A 19,940-nucleotide genomic window follows, 5' to 3' on the forward strand; every position below is an offset into this window, starting at 1 on the left:
GCAAACGTTTAAACACTTTGTATTTCCATATGAAACGTAGTGAAAGGATAAACATAGAAAAGATCTTATGTATTTGGTAGACAGTACTGAAGGTATTTAGAAATAAAATTTACACTGAAATATTTCCATTTTGAAGGGGGCAAAACTTGTCAATACAGGGGTTCAAGTACATGTATCAGCTTTTATGATCTTGCTGTCTTCTAAACTACGTCTACAGTAACCAGTAATCCTAGTTGAGAGTGAAACAACTACTATATATGTAACAACTACAATTCCTATCTAAAATATTACGCTTAACCCCAAAATTACAAACTTGGTGGTCCCATTATATGCGAACAATTCTGCATAAGTACTTGTAATCTAAAACTAAAAACAGATACAAGTCTTCTATTTTTATGGGTCATGTTTCGTACGCCTATATCTATTTAGATGACATTTCAGACACCTTAAAAGTAAATTCTAAAAAAAAGTAGCAGCTACTTACTAGATCTTCAGCAACTGAAAGCTCTTGAACAGTTCTACTGATTTTTTCTAATAGATATTTTGTTTCTATAGCATAACTTTCGCGAAGCAAACTAACAAGTGTTGATAACTGAGTATTAGGGAAAAACATATTGATTTTCGACTGTCCAAGAATTTTGTTGACTTCATCCCAACTTAGCTCAAAACAAGAATTAAGGTTTTTATTACTCTGAAAGAAAATATTCCGAAACCACTTTTATAAACAATATGCAGGCAAAAAAAACTATCTTGAAAGTATGAAGCTAGACCTTTCCAAGCTTAATAATATAATCACATAGTACTCATAATACTTCGGGCTTTGCATACATAAATATTAAAAGTTTTTAAATATCAACACAACCACGTTTCAAAGGTGATGATGAAATTGTATATCAAAGAGATTGAAAAATAAGTTACTGTATACAAAGACAACAGAGATTTCATTTTTATATAAAGAAATATAACTTTGATGCAAGTCACATCTATCTTTTTTATGAAAAGTGAAGGATACGATCAAATTCACGTACATAGTAGTAAGCAGAGAACAGTATGAACATATAGCTATGTAGTTGACAAGTCAATGTAAACATTATGTCCCCACCTACAAAGTAATTAATATCTTTACTACATTGCTGAATTTACCACACAATTGTTGGGCGACTCAAATTCCCACCTTCTCAAACATTCAATGATAACACCTGAAAGTTAAGTGAATAGTCACAAGAACCTGTCTTTTATTCATATGGTCATTTAAGCTATTATTACAAATAATACAAGACCATAATGAACCAGTAGTAATAAACTTCAAAAAGAGGATAACAAGTCTTCAATTAATCGAACGGTAAAAGATATGCCAATAATTATGATAAAACTCAACTATAAGAGCAATCTTTGGGCGACTCGTTCAACAATATTAACAACGTCTTGGCCTATTAAGCCAATCAGAAAAAAGCAAATGAAAATAAGTAATTTATAATGCTAAGAATAGGGTTCTGAGTTAAGGTTTTCATTACGAACTGACATCAGATATATATTTATTCCATAAATTTCTGATATTTAAAACAACGAAAGAAACCTACTGAACTTTTATGAGAAGTGAAGACATTCAAGAGAAGAAAAATTTCTCTCCAAAGATATCATTTATTAGGCTTGTATAATCGTATTTATGGTTATATTTTTAAATATGACGGCCAATAATAAAAATAGAGAATTATTGCATCAATAACAGAGGTACTGAAAGACAAACAGAATTTAAAGTTACGCAATAAGAATAGAATAATATATAGGAACGAAAAATGAATATGAATAAACACGTCTTAAAACAAGATATAGAACAAAGATGTGAAAAATAATTATCCACTTGAAGAGGCTAGGAAGATAAAGAAAAAGCGAGCACATGTCAAGAGACAACTGGGAAAAAAGTACGTAAAATGATAACTATAAATACGATTATACAGATCTAGTAAATGATATTGTCGATAAAAAAGTTTTTCTGGTTAGAAGGGGTTTTGTGGAGATTTCAGTATTTTCATAGTTGAAATCATGAGTCAATTGAAGCTAGACCACCATGGAAAACATGGAAGCACTGCTTGACGGCCGTTTCGTCTTATTGTGGGACTCCTCAGCAGTGCGCATCCACGATCCCGCCCCACGAGATTCGAACCCAGGACCTACCAGTCTCGCGCCAGAGCACAACCGATAGGCCACTGAGTCGGCATCCAACGGTGTTAATGTCTAGCTTCAACCAATCCACGATGTTTGAGCAACCGTTCACCAATTGTCTTCAGTGAGTTGATATCTCAACAACAGAGGAGTCCCATAACAGGACGAAACGGCCGTCCAGTGCTTCCAGGTTTTCCATGGTGGTCAAGCTTTGATTGACTCATGATTTCAACTATGAAGAAAATTTTTCACCGAAAAGTCTTTACTATGTTTAGTTTTTGATATTGTTAACCATAAATGTGATCAACTTAGGCTATGTACACTAATCCATCTGCATACAACTATAATTAAGTAAAAAGGAAGTGAATATACAAAATTTTATCTGATTAAGACGCTAACAAAGCATATACGAGTTATTTATGCAAAACTCAAGGTAAAATAAACTTACATGATGTGAATTATCATTATTGTCATATGAACTAATAACAATAACTGATTTTAAATCATAAATTTCAATCTGATGAGATAGGCTAATAAATAAGTAGAGAAAAATAAGGGAAAATACACCTAAGTACATAGACAATGAATAAACAAGAGAGCATATAATAAACATTATCAGTTGGATAATCAATGAGAAATAGGAAGTTATGAAAAAGGATTCGATTTCGCGTTTTCTGAACTTTATAGCACTGAAGATTCACAACTCTACACAGGACTGAGCACAAGATATTCATGTGTTATAGTGAACATGATACTACTTACATAGTGAATCGATATTTAACGGTTTTAGCAGTTGAAGCATTTGACTTTTAGCCAGTTGGAAATAGGTTCGAACCTTTATCCATGTACTTCAGTGTAGATGATCGAGTATCATCAGGCTTATGGTAATGGATAGTAAAAAAATGCAATCGTATGATTACACGATTAAGATAACATTCTCATATAGTTACGTTTACATGAAAAGCAGTCAAAAAACAAGCGACACTTTCCATTTTGATGTTATGATTAGGCTTGGGTTTGATCCTGCAATCGCTGATCAGTTAAACAGCATGTAATAATGTTTATTTTGTGTTAAAATTTTGCTTATAAGTGTCTCAGCTTTATTTTAAGAACTACTTTTTCGGCCAGTTATAGTGAACTAAAATTTAGAGAATAATATCAAAGCACATCGATTTCATAAGTAGCTATCGGTCGGCTACATCGTGCTATCTATTGATCAGCATTCTATTCACTATTTTGGCAACCTAAACATCATCATAGCAAATTCAGAGCCCTTTTGAACAATTAAGGTGGTCACGAAACTTTATTTAACACCAACAAAGATATAAAAAAACAACTAGAATGAATCGAGAACTATTAATCATAAAATAGATGTGCAAGGGAACTCTATTATGTATACCAATACGAAACTAACTTTTCCTCAAGTGTTTGGAGAATCTTTTGACTCTTTGATAAATCATCATGTTTAAGAGTTGATTTTCCAGATTTTAAAATAATACGAACAAGGCAAATGGTCAATATGGATGTAGACCACAACCCGAACAGTATTAAAACGACCACAATCAGATAAATACTAGGGCCTAAAATAAGTAAAATATAGACAAAGATTGAGTTTTGGCTTTTTTACAGATTAAGTCATACGCGCCAACTGTTTCCACAGAACTATCCAAAGATGCCATGGTACAGCCAATAATATGGAGAGTATACTTCCCCTTTTGAAATAGTCTTATACGGCCGCGTACTTATAAAATCTTTTAGAAAAGCCTTACTCAATTTTAGAGAGATCTTGGAGAAGTTCCAAATTTTAAAGCGTTACATCTTGCGAAACTCACATAGGGCACTTTTCAATCATGGGAACGAAATATCTACCAGAGAACTGGCGAGATTATTTGAATTCTGGCAAGTTGTGTTGTATCATTCTGAAATTGTCTGTTGAAGAATCTGTCCCATAAGTTTGTCGCCATTGTGAAGGTCATGAACAACTCCCCGTCAGAATCTCCATCTTTTAAATAAATACTATTAATGTTTGTCTATCTACTGACTATATGACTGTTTCCTATATGCCAAGAAATAATCAGGAATAAATGGGTAAATTGTCTAAGCATTTACATTGTGGTGAGCATTTACAAAAAATCTCGAATTGTTCACCAGCAATAAACACTAAACACTCCTAATAGTACAAGCAAAATCAGTTGTGATACATATCAAGAACTTTTAATTGAATTGTTTTTATGGAGCACCCTTAGACATAAAAGTACTTAAAAACTGGCTTTTAATTAAAAAATCTAACTAATCCATTTAGATGAATCAATAATCAACTAACCAGCGTATATGAACCAGTAAAACATACAGAACCTAGATTTTAAAAATTCACATTTCTTTGTTATATTTATGAGATAAAAATGTTTGACACACTGGAGCATCAAGATGTGACTAACATGAATTAGTAAAACTTTCTTGGTTTAAGTGGTTGAGGCATGTGTTATTCACGCACGACCGCTGCATGCACTGGAGAGTTTTGCTATCTAGTATAGAGGTAGGCTGGAAAAAAGTGTAAAAGTGCGGACGTAGTCATTTCATTAATTTATAAAAACAAGTTAGTGAACTGAATTGTTTGGTGGGAAACAGACTTCTTGGCTAAGATTTATGAGATAGTTGTAATCTATGGTTGGGTTACATCTGGTACTGATACTATTTTCAATGTTACGATGAAGCGAACTGCGATAGTTTGCACCACTTTATACGCTGTTTGCAACAATCACTGAAAAATGAAAGGTTGTCGTATGTATATCCAAGTAAACTAGACGAAAAATACAGTGTTATTGTATACTTAAGTGACTTACTCCTTTCAGGGGGACCGAAAAGACTGACATTTGATATATGATCAGGTAATCCAGAATACAATAAATTTACATAGTTGAAGTTACGGGCTTCCAAGAAGTTTGGTTGGAAGATCCTAATGGAACTACGCGAGTTGACAAATTCTTTACGATTATTGTCATTATATCAACTCAAAAATAGTAAGCATTAAAACAAACGCTATTCAGTACATAACAGTTAAAGTTTTAAAATTAAAAATCTTAAAAATTTACAAATAAACCAATTGGAATGAGTATTTTAAATTTAGAAAACGATTTGATAACATTTTAAGCAGAGATGAGTGGTAGCTAGTAGTGGATTCCTGGGTGTGGATTTCGTCCTAATTGGGAATCGTCAGATGGATGTATCTGGATTCCAGAGTTGATGTTCACTTCGGGACTCCAACTCCACCACGTTATAAACTTAGCTACTAAGTTCGAATAGCCACTGGTTTGTAGAATGGGATAGATTTTAGTTTTAATTCATATATATTGGTTGCTTGGATCTTTCCATTGATATTTAGGACTGCAATTGGTCAGTCACTTTAGCATATGTGCATCCTGTCCGGATTACCTCGATATTGCTACCCTTTATCTCTACTTAAAATACTTGTGACTTAATGGTAACGTCGACGCTATCCGGACAGGATGCACATATACCTACAAAGACTGATCAATCGCAGTCTTGAACACCAATGAAAAGACTACAACAACCAATACTTGTGAATTAAAATTAAGATTTGATAACAGCTGAGACGAGTCTTGATATTGAGGCCCCAATAAAATTAATGAAGCCAGATACAATAAAAAATTGATATTTAAAGAAACTCATAACTTGATATGTTTAAAAGTTTGAGGAAACATGATTTAAAAATACATTCTTATCTCAAAGGTGCATGACAAAGAATGTAAGGTTCACATTCACACAGTTTAAAGGCTTATGTATCTCTCAATATCTCACCCAATCATACGTAAGTTGATCAACGAAAACCATTTGTAAGATTATATGGTCTACAAAAACTAAAAACAACTTATTAGAATACAGATAAGCGATTGATCAACTCTCAAGAAATTGAAGAAAATTTATTCCTTAAACACATCTCTAAAACCAAGCGAGATTAAATTATTGACCTATATCCTCCTTAAAGAATATTCATAGTTTTAGTGGCATCAAATAAAAGTCAACAGGAAGTTCCCAGGAAATCAAAATTTATAACACATTTTTATTTATTTGAAAACAAATATTGGTACAAGGGGTCACCAGATATATATGCACCACACAAAAAATTGTCATTGGGGTGAAAATAACTTTGAAAATTGACTGACTGCTTCTCTAGTCGTTGTTGAAATATATTCTTGGCCTTTTCATCATCAGGTTGGACTCTACGGAGTTTTTTGGTGCGGCTTTCTACGGTCAGTAAGAACGGGAAAAATATTTAGTCGTAATAAAACGTGATATGATTCTAAACATGTGCTCCAAAATGCGCGGGAGCCTTCTATCGAGCTTACTCAACGATGAATGGTGGAGATATGGTCTACTTACTTCAAACATTGAGTGGATTATGGGACTCGCCATATCGGACAATGTCCGTATGCTTACAATTGATTCTTGCTAAGAACAAGCAGCTGTCTTAGCATAGCTGTAGCAGACTGTCTCCGCTGTCTGTTAATTTATCCCAGACACTGCAAGATCCACCTAAATGTCTTTCACCTTGGTTTAAACTACCTACTTAGACATTAAGATTCCCAGCTGCAATCACATTCAGGAGTTTGACAGTTTGTAAGAGAGCAAGAAGCTTTCTATAAAACTCATCCTTCATTACATCAGAACTGCAGTCGTTGGTAGTGCAGGGAAAAACAACGGCATGTATTTGTCTTTTCGTGTTCTTACTTTCCTACTCGGTCGGACGATTGTTTATTGGAACCCCGTCTGGGAGAGATTTTTTCGCGTTTGAAATTAGCGCTATGTCTGCACCAGCGAGGCCCCGTGAGATGGTGATTGAGTCTCCAGGTATACAGCAGAAAAATCGCGCCACTTTTCTCTATTAACTATATAAGGTCGAGTGGCTGACCACATTTAGATCCTGTGTTTGTTAAAGAGACACAAAATACATAGATGGTAAGGGATTCTAAAGTCCTAGTTAAGGAAGCCCGTTGGCCTATTCGACATAACATCATAACATTAAAAGCTTCCACATGTAGTTTGGAGCGCAGTTTCAAGAAGCCAGCAATAAAATCTCATGAACTCAAATAGTGGCGATACATGGGGACAAAGTCGTAGGAGAAGGATTGATAGTTCTGATAGAAGGAAAGATTAACAAGTGAAGAGATTTGGTTTAGTGCTTTTAGAGGCATAAAGGCGGTTGTTACTTCTCGGTTACCCAAACGACGCAAAGATATTTTTTACTAAGGGGACTGAAAAGAGAACCGGATTAGTAATGATTGTTTTGGCCTGGGAACGTGACCGCAGAATCAAAGGGATAACTGTTTGAGGTCGATCACACAGGGACTTGTTATCAGCGGTTTTTGATGTGTTAGCTCTGCATTTTAAAAAGCTTCACCTTCAGAAACGGAAATCTTTTGGATAAGATGAGAAATTTTAGGGGTCGACCTTTCGTAACCTCTTCTTTTAGTTAGGAAAAGGTAGCATTGCTGCAGATTCTGGTTGTTTGAGGAGAACACCTTACTGCTGTCACACAGTACAATTCCGCCTTCGGACCATGAATTTGCTGCATTTGGCCCTACTGTTCCTTAAACGAGCAGCCTAGCATAGTAGGGTCTAAAATAACTATTCCAGCCTATATGGCTCGATCGGATTACTACGATGGAGCTCTACAATCACATCAGGGTAATACTTACGGTCAGGATCGGTTTCTACTTATAATATGAATGTAAATAGGAGTAAATGAGCTTTACAAACAGTACTTATATTCCATATAACTGTGTTAGAAGAAGTGGGTTTCGTATAATAATAAAAATATAATTGACGTGATCGATTTCGTTTATTTGTTGGGTGTGAGCAACAACATATTTTTGTACATTTCAAGTTGTTACAAGAAAATAACTGAGTAAAATTACGGGAGACAATAATAACTACTGGTTTTTGAATCGAAACTTTAAAGATACTCGTAAGACAGAAATATTATTGGTTCTCAGATTTTCGGCGACTAAAGAAACTATTATTATTGATTATTATTGATTATTATTTGGACACATAAATATTGGTACAAGGAAGCACCAGATAAATATGCGCCTCACAAGAAATTGTCATTTCATTTAACTGCGTGAGGGCTATGACACTGTCCGGGTGCCCAGACTGAAGCAGGTGGTTTTCTTAGGGGGGTCACATCTCGAGCCTTCGACCTAAAGGTCTGATCCACAAGGCAGTGGAGCGTCGTAAGGAGATGCAGTCCCATGGTAGTTGGTGACCAACAATTGGTTCATACGCCATTTGTCCCCTCAGGATACTGGAGCTCATGTGCACCATTGGTTTGGAATCAGGGTTTTCCAACTCCCCTAGGTGGACTTTCCGTGTTCACCAACCCGGTTAAAGCGCCGGACATTCGCTTTTCGTTCTCAATTTCGTAAACAACAGTAATGCCACGAGAAGGCAGTGAGTAGGACTCCCCTGGCAGAGGCTAAATATTCGCGTGGCCACGTAAGAGCATTTCGAAAGGGAGAGCGGACTCTCTTCACTCTCGGCCGTACCAGGGTATTTGGGGGTAAAAAAAAACCATTAAGGTTAGCACTGACTAGGCAACTTACCTGTTTTGCGTTGGAGACCAAACATATACTTGTAAACCAACAGGAATCGATGACTAAACCCCTAAATGCACAAATAATAGATGGCTTAGAACCATTACAACGGACTCCAAACTTATGTTGACGTCGATTTATTCCGCGACCTAGATAAGATATTTTTATGTCTGTTTCTGATTTGAGCGAAGTCGAGTTGCACCTAAATTTGTTATCTAGATATTCCAATTACATCCTACTCGTTAAGGAGGGTGAGGTTATTTCTATGAAATGAAACCATTATTTTGAAAGTTTTCACGCAAACTAAAACTAGATGATCTAATTTAGTTACAAACGAGAAAATAATTAAACAGATCTACCTGCGTTGGGTCCCCAACTAATACAAAGCTAGGATGCTTGCGTCCATGTTCTGACAGATTCCTGAACTTTAAAAAATCTCAACTTACGTTAGCAAGAAAGCAGTGTGCTCAGCAGCTTAAGAACTTAATCTGTAACCGCTAGGTTAGGGATTTTGAATCTGATTTACAAACCATGGTTTTCAAAACTGGCTGGAATCAATGTCATGCACAGAGAGCAGTTTACTTGACATAAAAATCTTCGGTTTTACTGTTACATTGCGGTGTGTAATTAGAAAAAGACATGAACTATGACAAGGGTAGAGTTTGACGTTTAACTAGCAGTTCGAATTATTCAAAAAAAAGGGAAACATCAAAAGGCCTAACAACAGAAATCTTAAGTATGATACTTAATAAGACTTAAATTAGAATGACCTTCGAAGATTCTCACCACTGAAAAATAGTGGAGAGACAAGCCTCAAATGACCTTATAAGTTTAATATGAATTACAGACGAGCTGTCGCACAATGCTATTCAGAAAATACTGCATGTATACCCTTTTAGATAAATTATATACAGTAAACAAAATTATAAAAACATTGGGTACTAATTTACCTAGGAAAAGAACTCCCTGAAATACTTTCCTTCTGAAGTAAATATTTATTTTCCGGAAGTTTGGCGTAACTAGTAAGCCAATATGCAATTTCTTCTACTGTCCAGTTATGTGCTGTAAGTATAAAAAAATCAGGTTTGTTCAACGACAAGTTGAACTGAAAAAGATATATGATTGAACAAAAAGATTCCCGTAGGTTTAAGTATATTAGCCTTACTTACAAACAAATTTAACACTTCTAACGGAGTTTAATACGTTCTGTAATTCTTAGCCTATATACGACCACTGACCAAAATTGGAAAATATAAAGGGAATCATACAATAATTCACTGTTTTCATTTCATGTTAGGCAAGTCATAAATACAGCACGGAGCATTAACCTTACTGACGTTAAAATAATTGCCAAATAAATCAAACTACCACACCACGTCGGTGAATAGTGATACTATGACGGAGTATCTGTCAACCTTTTTCTTTGCCAACCTGTCACAAGTGAAAAAACAACCGAGATGTAAAACGCACTCATTGCCCGTCCTCTTTTCAAGTTATGGTCCTAGTCTGGAATCACGGCTAAGCCAGTCGTAGCTGTAAATAAATCCCCAAAATCAATAGCTCTGTAAGTGTTCGATAATAGATGCTGACCACATTAGTTTTAATGGACTCATTTAGCTGAAGGCGCTCGGTCATGCATCCGCACCAGATCACGTTTTGGAACGGCGTGCGCAACATCTCCTAAGATCACTAGCCAGATTAGATCAGTCACTCTTCGATATATTGATAACCCATCAAATATATTTTCCAATCCCCTCGCTTCTGACTTTTGATTTCACTGGGTGGGTGCGATTCAATTATAGGTGTTACTGGTTGTTATGCCTGAAACTAAATCGATTCCGCGGTAACGAACGAAAGCCAATGACACAATGACACGATAAGCTATTCTAATCGGTTAGTCCCAGGCCCCGCTAACTAGATGAAGAAGTCCAAGGTAAGTAGGGGAATATATATGTATTCCGTAAGCAGCCGAGTACAAGCAATCAAATAAGGGAAAAAGTCAAGCGCATTTATACAGTAACAAATTGTCCTTGAGCATCATCAGTAAATAGCACACATAAAGAAACAAAGGACCAATAGCGGTTAAGATAGTTTACAGGTGGGAAATATGACGCGAAGGTAAAAAGAGCGCGTTTGGCGCGAAAACAGCTAAATTCAAATTTTCAAAATAAAACTACAAGATTAAGCCATTTACCAAGTAAGTTCTGGGGATTTGACATCCCCAACACTGGTAAAGTGTTGTCAAACTACAATACCGGTGGTATCTTCACAGTCACTAATCATATAGAACCATGAGCAGATGAGAGTTAATCAAATTTGCCATAGCATATCAGTACGACAACAAATCAACAGGATGAATAGTAAAGAGATAGAAATAATAAAGTAGCAGTGTCATTGAGAAACACTAGAGACTGAAAATATATTTCAAAATGGCATAGTGGGAAAGTATGTACAAAGGAATACTGGAACTCAATATCCAGAGGATAGAGTGAAATAAATTGCGCCATTGTGACAGATTCTTAGTCACATCGCCAAAAATCTCCAGCCACTGATCGCGGTCAGCATGCGGAAAAATTATCTCGCACATTTAATACAACAAACTAGCGCCAGAAGTTAAAGATATTTACATGCTTTTTCGAACAGTACTATATGTGCACACAAAACAGGAAGTTAACTAGGTGTCGATGGACTAGTACTTAGAGTTATTCATCTTAAAATCCACAGCTGATCTGACGTTATCAAAACCCGATCCAAAACTCTGATCAGTGGTAACAGAGCGAAAACGTCTGAATAATTCAACACAAATGTCACTTACTCATACCCTAAAATAAAGATATTCTAGAATTTTGAGTCTGCAACGACTTATGTGTAAGCAGTAGATACTATGAATAAATATATGTAGGTTAAATTCATGTCTGTTAATTTAAAACAAAATTCACTATGATCGTTGCTTGTTTTATGTTCACCTACTTCACACAATTTAACACGTAGAATGCAAGCGTTAATGAGTGGTTTATGGTACCTTTTCTTATTTAATTTAAGCAAACAGACCAACAAAAATACAAACCATTTCTAGACCAGGAGTACCAATGTTCACCGAGAACGCTTGAATGAGGCCATTTCATCACAAAATCTATAACCCGAGCATTAAGGTTCTTTACGATTGATCGCTACGGCAATATATCTAGAAAAAAGCGTTACCCCGAAGGTGGAATATCCAGCTTCTAGTGGCGCATTCTCTATATATGCTGTTGAAGTATATGATTGTAAATGATAACCTGGAACGGCGTACGGAGGTTTACTATTCACTAAAAAACTAACAAAACACCGAAAATAAGTTAAGTGTCAAGTAAACAGGATTACTGAGAAAAAAGTCGTCAAAATATTACATAAATTCAGAAAATTTGGTGACAATGATTACTAAACTTCTCAAAGGCCCAGTGGTCTATCGGTTAAGGGCTCTGGCTCGAGACTGGTAGGTCCTGGGTTCGAATCTCGCGACTGTGGGATCGTGGATGCGCACTGCTGAGGAGTCCCATAATAGGACGAAACGGCCGTCCAGTGCTCCCAGGTTCTGCCCCCAAATGTCCTGGTACGGCCGAGAGTGAAGAGAGTCCGCTCTCCCTTTCGAAATGCTCTTACGTGGCCACGCGAATATTTAGCCTCTGCCAGGGGAGTCCTACTCACTGCCTTCTCGTGGCATTACTGTTGTTTACGAAATTGAGAACGAAAAGCGAATGTCCGGCGCTTTAACCGGGTTGGTGAACACGGAAAGTCCACCTAGGGGAGTTGGAAAACCCTGATTCCAAACCAATGGTGCACATGAGCTCCAGTATCCTGAGGGGACAAATGGCGTATGAACCAATTGTTGGTCACCAACTACCATGGGACTGCATCTCCTTACGACGCTCCACTGCCTTGTGGATCAGACCTTTAGGCCAAAGACTCCGGATGTGGCCCCCCCCAAGGAAACGACCTGCTTCAGTTTGGGCACATGGACAGTATCACAGCCCTCACACAAATCAAATGAGATTGGTGAGGCGCATATTTATCTGGTGCTTCCTTGTACGAATATTTGTGCTTCAATAAATAAATAAACTTCTCAAATTAGACTAGCAGGATTCAGTAATTAAGGTAACGTACTAATTCTTTAAAAAAATTTTTGGGAGGAGTGGGAACAGTATACAAGGCTTTCCCCTGTGACCCCATAGAGTTTACAAATTAAACTGCTTATCACCTCCATTATCACTTATTACGGCCGTTATGGACAATTTATTGAGGAACCACTTACTGTATACTAGCCAGTGAGATAAGTTATTACCCGACCAAAATTTATCTCTGGTGTTTGGAACAATATGATACAGGTTATAATCAACTTCGTCTACGTATTTTGCTGGGAAATGGTCAATCCCCATTACTTGTGCCAAATGCAGAAACGCACAGACTTCCTGAGGCAATTTTCTTTGGGATGACAATGTTATCATCACCACATTATGGAAGTTGATATAATTTATTTGTACGTCTTCCAAGATAAAGCGACTCTGATAACTTGACGGCAAAAAAGTTTGGTTATCTGCATGATATTTTGAAGTTACCGGGTATGTCATGAACCACTTACTGGATTTCTGCTTACTGTTTTACATATGAAGATCGTGAATTTAAAAACCACGAGCGAGTCCTGACAAACGCCATTCCAGCTTTCCATAAAGGATGGAGAAAAAAGTGGTTGAATATATATTTTTTGAGAATAACTTGATGCCGTTTACCTGCTGCTGAATTGAACTTATCAACGTATTGATTTTAAACTTGACTTTATACTAGCTTTTTGTCCCCGAAGTCTAAATTTAGGCCAGGAGATGGAGTCTAGAGCATTCATGTTATATTTGATAGAACGTATGGGTTAATTCGCAACTGATACAATCCGTAACTATACTGTCACTACCGAGGCCGCACGTACAGTTTTTGGCAACAATTTTACGTTATATTGACGTGAAGTGATTGTGAGAGACTAATTACAAGTAGCCACTAAATTTGGAGAATGGTACCACGTATTATATGCAATAGGAAAGTCAAGGACACTGTTGAACAGACTACTGATTTAAGAAGTCAGTGACCAAAAGGTATTTAAAGCGCAGCTTTTGAGGTCAGCGATCAACAGTTGAGATCCTTGTATGAAAGCTCAGAGTCGACTACAATGGTGAAAACCCATCTTCTTTTTATCTGCCACCTAGTCATGAGCATTCTATGATCACTGGATTTGTTTTCCCTTCTTATCAACTTCATTATTTCTAGCTGTTAGGCAGAACTGTAAGGGTTGCTGGTAATTATTACGTCCATACTCCGCGGGGATGTTACTAAGATGGTACTCACAATTGTGCCACTGATAGATACAGATATTTCAGCAACAGGCATGTATTCGAAATTACTAGGAACTGCGTAGAACTTCTTAAAAGCTAAGGTTTCCATTTCCTAATTCCAGTAATAAACATCATTTTACCATAGGTTCTAAATACTAATCAGCCTCTCACAGATATTACCCAGAGTTCAAACAAGTCACTATTGAAGGCATCGTGTTTGTTAGACCCATGAACAAGCCAATAAATGAAGACATTCACGCCAGAAATATTCAATGCCCCCTCTTCCTATGAGTTGAAGACTGGATGAATCCACTTGCAGCCAAAGTGGTGCACATAAACTTACACAACTTCAGTATCTAAATATTAGAAAAAGATAGTAATATGCCCTCTTCTTATTCGAGGAACTATTAGCTGTTAGTCTCTTGGATAAAAGATATGGCATCACTTGGTTTCGAATAGTAAACCAAGCGAAATACAAGTACTTTCAGACGTCATCTAAGCTCTTGAACAAATTATAGGCATGTAGGTCGATTGAATCCGGGACAAAAAACAAACCATCGAGCTCCAAAAATGACATGTTCCGTAAATAGACACGATGAGATCCCAATGAAATGTCAGCGAATTTTGAAATAAACTGGAAGTAGAAATAACGCCTAAGAACTGACTGGAGGACACTTCTTGGTGATTCGTTATCCAAATAACTTATAAAAAGGGAATTACATGTGAATAAAGTGGAAATAATGGGGAAACGTGCAAAAATGTCTGCTTTTTCGCCTGTCCGGGGGAAATATGGCGGATTTTCCCCTTTATGTAGCTCTGCGTTTCAAATGTCGCCGAATTGTCTACTATTTGCCCAAATATACGCAAGATTGTCTACTTTTCACCTAAATACACGCCGAATAGTCTACTTTTCAAAATACTGTGAGTAATTATTCACAATATTTCGACTTATTTACGTATTTTCGCTACTCAAGAGTGGATTATCTAAGCAAGCGATCTCGGAAAGAAATCGGGATTTCCGAAAAAATGAGGATCACCTTTCGACGACTGTATAATATCACACAGGACAAGGCAAAACCTGAGAACGAACGTCAACAACCAACTCATTTAATTTGAAGGTTTTCCTTAAAAACTTTGTTTGCCTGATGCAGTCAAACGAACTCCTGTGAGAAAAGCTAACAGTATCAGTACTCGGAAAAAAGACAGTTTAAAGTTATTCTGACTAGCTCTGAAACCAAATTCTAACATTCTATTAATCTTAAAAAGTACATTGTATTAGTGACTAACTGAAACGAATGATAATTCACTACTACTTTTTAACCTTTTGTATCTAATAGGTAGGAATAACTGAAGAAAAAATGTGAAATTGTACCAGCTCAATAGATGTATTACGCTCTTACTCATCCAGATAGTCAGCTCAGCAGTTTCTAGCTTTTCCCAGAAACTTTTCCAAAAACACTCAAATATCGTTTCCTCCAAGAAACAACAGAGCGAGAAAACCAACTTCTGACGCTTGTATTCTCTCAAATGCTAGAAATTTTGTGGCCGAGGCTTTTCTTTTCCGATAAATTTGACTCTACCGACATGGTTGCAGCGACTGCAACTGGTGAAAGTAGCCATCAGTGTTTGCTGTCCGGTCAATGGATATATAAAATATATAAGTATGTATATTAAATGTATAACTATATAATATTGCTTTCCAACCCTACTATTTTGTCGGATCCCAATCAAATATATCCCCAGTTTAACTTCGTATACTATGCTACACACCTTATTCGAAGGAGTTAAAGCAGTGCTAACCAGGGGCTTGGATCGATACGTTGGTAACTAACAAAGCTACCACCACTATATTAGGGCTGCCATGTGTTGAAAGAAACAATCTAAGTATGAGGTGAAGACTTTCATGGCTATTTTTCTACGATAATATGTATATTAACTGCATGTTCATTAGGTAGATCGGTTTTTATAATTTTCGTATTACCTTAGTTCCAAGCTTTTGTTCGAACCGTGAATTGTTGCTATAGCATTCTCTATCCACAAACTAGAACCAATTATTTTCTTGCTCAGTACTTCATTTTCCCAAACCATCAATGTCGTTTTTCTGCATTGAAACTGTTACTCATCTTAGTATGCCACGTGATTTGGTTTAATATGTATATTAAGTAATGTATAAATAAAATGACCATCCTCGTCTGGCGTTCATTGGTTGCATGTTCCTCCTCTTCGTTTAGTGCCGGTTAGAATTAGATTGAACGTCAGTCAAAGATTAGCGGTCTTCCAAGTCCTTTTGTGGCAGCAAATACGCAAAGATACACGCTTGATAAATCAACAACTAGAGAAGGACTGCTTTCAGCGGTTCCGTCTACGTCAACCCCGTCGAGTCTGACCGTTCAAACTTGTTTATCGACCAGACAGACTATATAGAGGCTTTGTAAGGGATATTTAGGTTAGGATTAGCCGTTTAGTTCATAGGACGCCAGTGCATGTCGAAAGTGGACTAAATTCGTGTAGAGCTAAGTTCAAAACACGGTAAAGTATATTACGAAGGCGTGAAGTGCCAACAGTAACTAAAACGATAAACTTCGTCTTTTTGGCGACGCATTCAAGGTGATTACTGTGCGGTAGTATGTTAGAGTTGGTCCACAGAGTCAGCTTCTTCACTGGGTAATGCTTCGTAGCAAGTATGGAATAGCATCGACTAAGGAAGTTGCTACTCTTAGCCTCTAACTCGCGTTCGTCGTCCACAGTGCTTTCCAAACATGTTCGCCAGAGTGTATTTCTAGACCGATTCAATGATCGTGTTCGAATATATTCGGTAGGACGGAGGCACTGTAGGACCAAACCTGTTGACTCCCGGAGTGCTAATGAATATTTGGAGTTGTAAACCTTATTCACTTTGGACTCATTATCTGAACTTCATGAAACTACTTCCCCCCGAGACACATTACCAGATAATATTCTGGTTCAAGCATATTAGTACTGCGGCAAATTATGCAACTCACACGAATGCCAAACATTTAGAATGCAATTTCAGAATACCATGTTTGCTGTATTTTAAAACAAAAACTCGAAAATCCGGAAAATCGGCATGAGCTCTAATGATAGTTTTAGCAATACCCAGAAAAAACAGCATGGGTGATAGAGAATATAGTTAACATGAAAAAGCATACATAAATACCCAATCTATTGTAAACAGAAACAGCATCGACAGCAGCGGCGTCAAAGAACAGACTAGAAAAATAAATCCACGATGACGTGCATATGTGACAGAAATGATAAATTGGGACATCAAAACATAAGTCTTATTAGCCACTTAGATCTGGGGTGTGAAACTTAAATTTTATGTATGGATGGCCTATCATCCTACATGTCGTAAAGCCACTTTGATGAGAATATCTCAATTGTTCACCCCACTACGGTTAATGGCAGTTTGCTCTCTCTCCGTTAAATCATCACCTCAGGAAACACAAACGTTAGTCGTGTTGTGATAGCCTGATTGATAACTTGCCTCCGTTTTTTGTCTTTCTTTGAGTTCGGTAGCTTATTTGTCGGTCCCGTATACACCAAAGCCGACTAGAAGACATCAGTATATTGAATTACATATGTTACACAATGATTCTCAAATCCAGTGTCTATTGACAATATATCCTTATTCGCAGTCCGTAGGGTGGGTCATTTCACGTGTTTTGAACAAAGGCAGCTTCACTTGTACACAAGTCTAACCTTTGAATTCTGGAAACCTTGACTTCACTCTGCCCTTGTGGTGTCCTAGTTTACGTGAGGTCAGACATCTACGGTATAAGGTAGTCTGTCACAACATTGAAGTGTCGGTTACTATGTTAAGCCCATGCGATTTATTCTAGCTTCTGGACACGCCAATTTATCCATTCTTCTTGAGTCACGTTTTAACCTTGTTAATTATTCATTTGTCAACCCTAGCCACTTTTATATGAGCTCATGTGAGTGTACACTTCTTATCTTACTCATTAAATGTCTGTAATTCATTTTTATCTGGCTATAAATATTAATTAACGCTTGATTAAATGGAGTTACATCACATGCCATCTCCACTGCATGTCATTTTGCTTCGTCCTCTTCTATTCGTTTCACCTCTCCTATTTCCTGTCCAGATCAGTGAGTATACGAAATATTTGTACTCAAAAATCCATACTCGTATTCGACTTATTTAATTCCGTTATTCACCAACGCGATTTAAGTCAATGAAATATATGAGGATAGTCAGATATAACGCCCCTAAAATATATTAAAAATGTTATCGAGTCGGAAACATTAGCCAAATGTTAAACTAGATGTTAATTTCTGAGTCCACACATTGTTACCCTTCTTACATACACCATATTTTCATCCCGACTTGTATGGAAAAACGCCCTTTTTTAAAGATTTTTCACCACTGACCTGCAGATGTACAGTAAATCTTGATAAGCTTGATCTGATGCTAATTAAATACTGAAGCTCACTTGACCTCTGTCCATGAATGGACTGATATTCTTCAGATTATTCTGCCTTCAATATGTGTTTTCTTCAGTACTCACTTTACATATTAATTTCCAGCCTCGTAGTGATATGACCCTCTGGCATGGTGCCTCGAGACCTCTTTGTTCTCTCTTTGTCATATGTCGGTTACGAACATAGATGAACTGGACGTTATATGCAGCACTTTCAGGTAAGCGCTATAACTGCCATGTAAGTTTATCCCATATGTGAATAACATACTTTTATAAACTTCCTCTACACACTTCACTTATTAACTAGTAATTTGCATTCTCAATGAACTGGGACGGACGATTTTCTTACGGTTTCACTTTTGTTGACCACCGGTAATTGTCAGTCTGTCAACCGTGAACACAATTGCTATCACGAAGTTCATGCACTATATCGTGATATACTACAACATGCGTCTGTCGCAGGGTTTCCTTCTTTATCTTTAATTTTTACAGCATAAGCATCATTTTGCAGTCATACTAAACATACAGTAATAATGTCTCTTGTGCAAACACCTTTGTTGTGTCAGATGGGGCGTCACCGTAAGCTTAGAGTGAGCATGCTTCACTAGATTTAAATAAAGAATCAAGGTTGAGCTTTTATTTGAAAAGTCAGAAGTTTGTCCGTTGAGAGAGTTATTATACATTTAGGGTCGTGAGCAGTGTTTATAGTGGGAATACGAACTCTTATGGTTTTTAGATTAAGAGACGTTTAGCACTGAATACATAACATTGTTATATTATTCATGGAACAAGTTCACAACATATGCGTAGTCTCAGAAAACATGCACATTTACTCTAAAATTTACTGAGACGAGGTTATCATAAGTTCCTTCTTGGGAGTTCTGGATGAATATGTACGAAACAACTGATGGCTTCCCTGAACCGCTCCAGCAAAGCTTTTTAACCAAGATAGTAGACTACATTGAAAGTTTCATGGTGAAGAGAGGAAGATTAATAGAAAAAGCATATGGATCGAGCAGTTCACATAAAAACGCCGTATAATTTAAACACCGATTCGCTTATAATGCCTCCATTACATCTTATGAGGAAAAAAGAGGACTGCAAAAATTCACAGCGACAACGGATCGAATTTTATGGAAACTTTTTCGGGGCTGGGGACATTTGTGCAACTGAAGGTAAGAGACGAACCAGCGATGAAACAGATCCAATCGTACTTTACGGCGCCATCATCAGCCATTGGGGTATAGAATGGGAATGGACGATTCGGTTTATACTCATACTGTTATAACTGGTGATCAGGGGACAGATTTCGATCGACGAGACCTTAGTCATCCCTTTGG

General features: G+C 36.9%; 1 protein-coding gene across 1 annotated transcript in view; it reads right to left on the reverse strand.

Moving 5' to 3' along the window:
- The window catches only part of Smp_073950 (hypothetical protein), a gene marked incomplete at its 3' end in the record, with an annotated part of 29,358 nt that extends 19,518 nt beyond the window's left edge, over positions 1–9,840 (reverse strand). The window contains exons 1-10 of the mRNA XM_018796609.1: positions 9,728–9,840; positions 9,308–9,383; positions 9,224–9,265; positions 9,137–9,186; positions 9,017–9,095; positions 8,787–8,979; positions 5,983–6,041; positions 3,996–4,219; positions 2,612–2,693; positions 485–691 (exon numbers count right to left, since the gene is read on the reverse strand). Coding sequence (XP_018646876.1) covers positions 485–691; positions 2,612–2,693; positions 3,996–4,015 — 309 coding nt within the window. The 5' untranslated portion in view covers positions 4,016–4,219; positions 5,983–6,041; positions 8,787–8,979; ... (3 more) ...; positions 9,308–9,383; positions 9,728–9,840. The remainder of the gene's footprint in view (positions 1–484; positions 692–2,611; positions 2,694–3,995; positions 4,220–5,982; positions 6,042–8,786; positions 8,980–9,016; positions 9,096–9,136; positions 9,187–9,223; positions 9,266–9,307; positions 9,384–9,727) is intronic.
- Between the last annotated feature and the right edge of the window lie 10,100 nt (positions 9,841–19,940).

This window comes from Schistosoma mansoni, assembly GCF_000237925.1.
Source record: "Schistosoma mansoni, WGS project CABG00000000 data, supercontig 0172, strain Puerto Rico, whole genome shotgun sequence".
Taxonomy (NCBI): domain Eukaryota; kingdom Metazoa; phylum Platyhelminthes; class Trematoda; order Strigeidida; family Schistosomatidae; genus Schistosoma; species Schistosoma mansoni.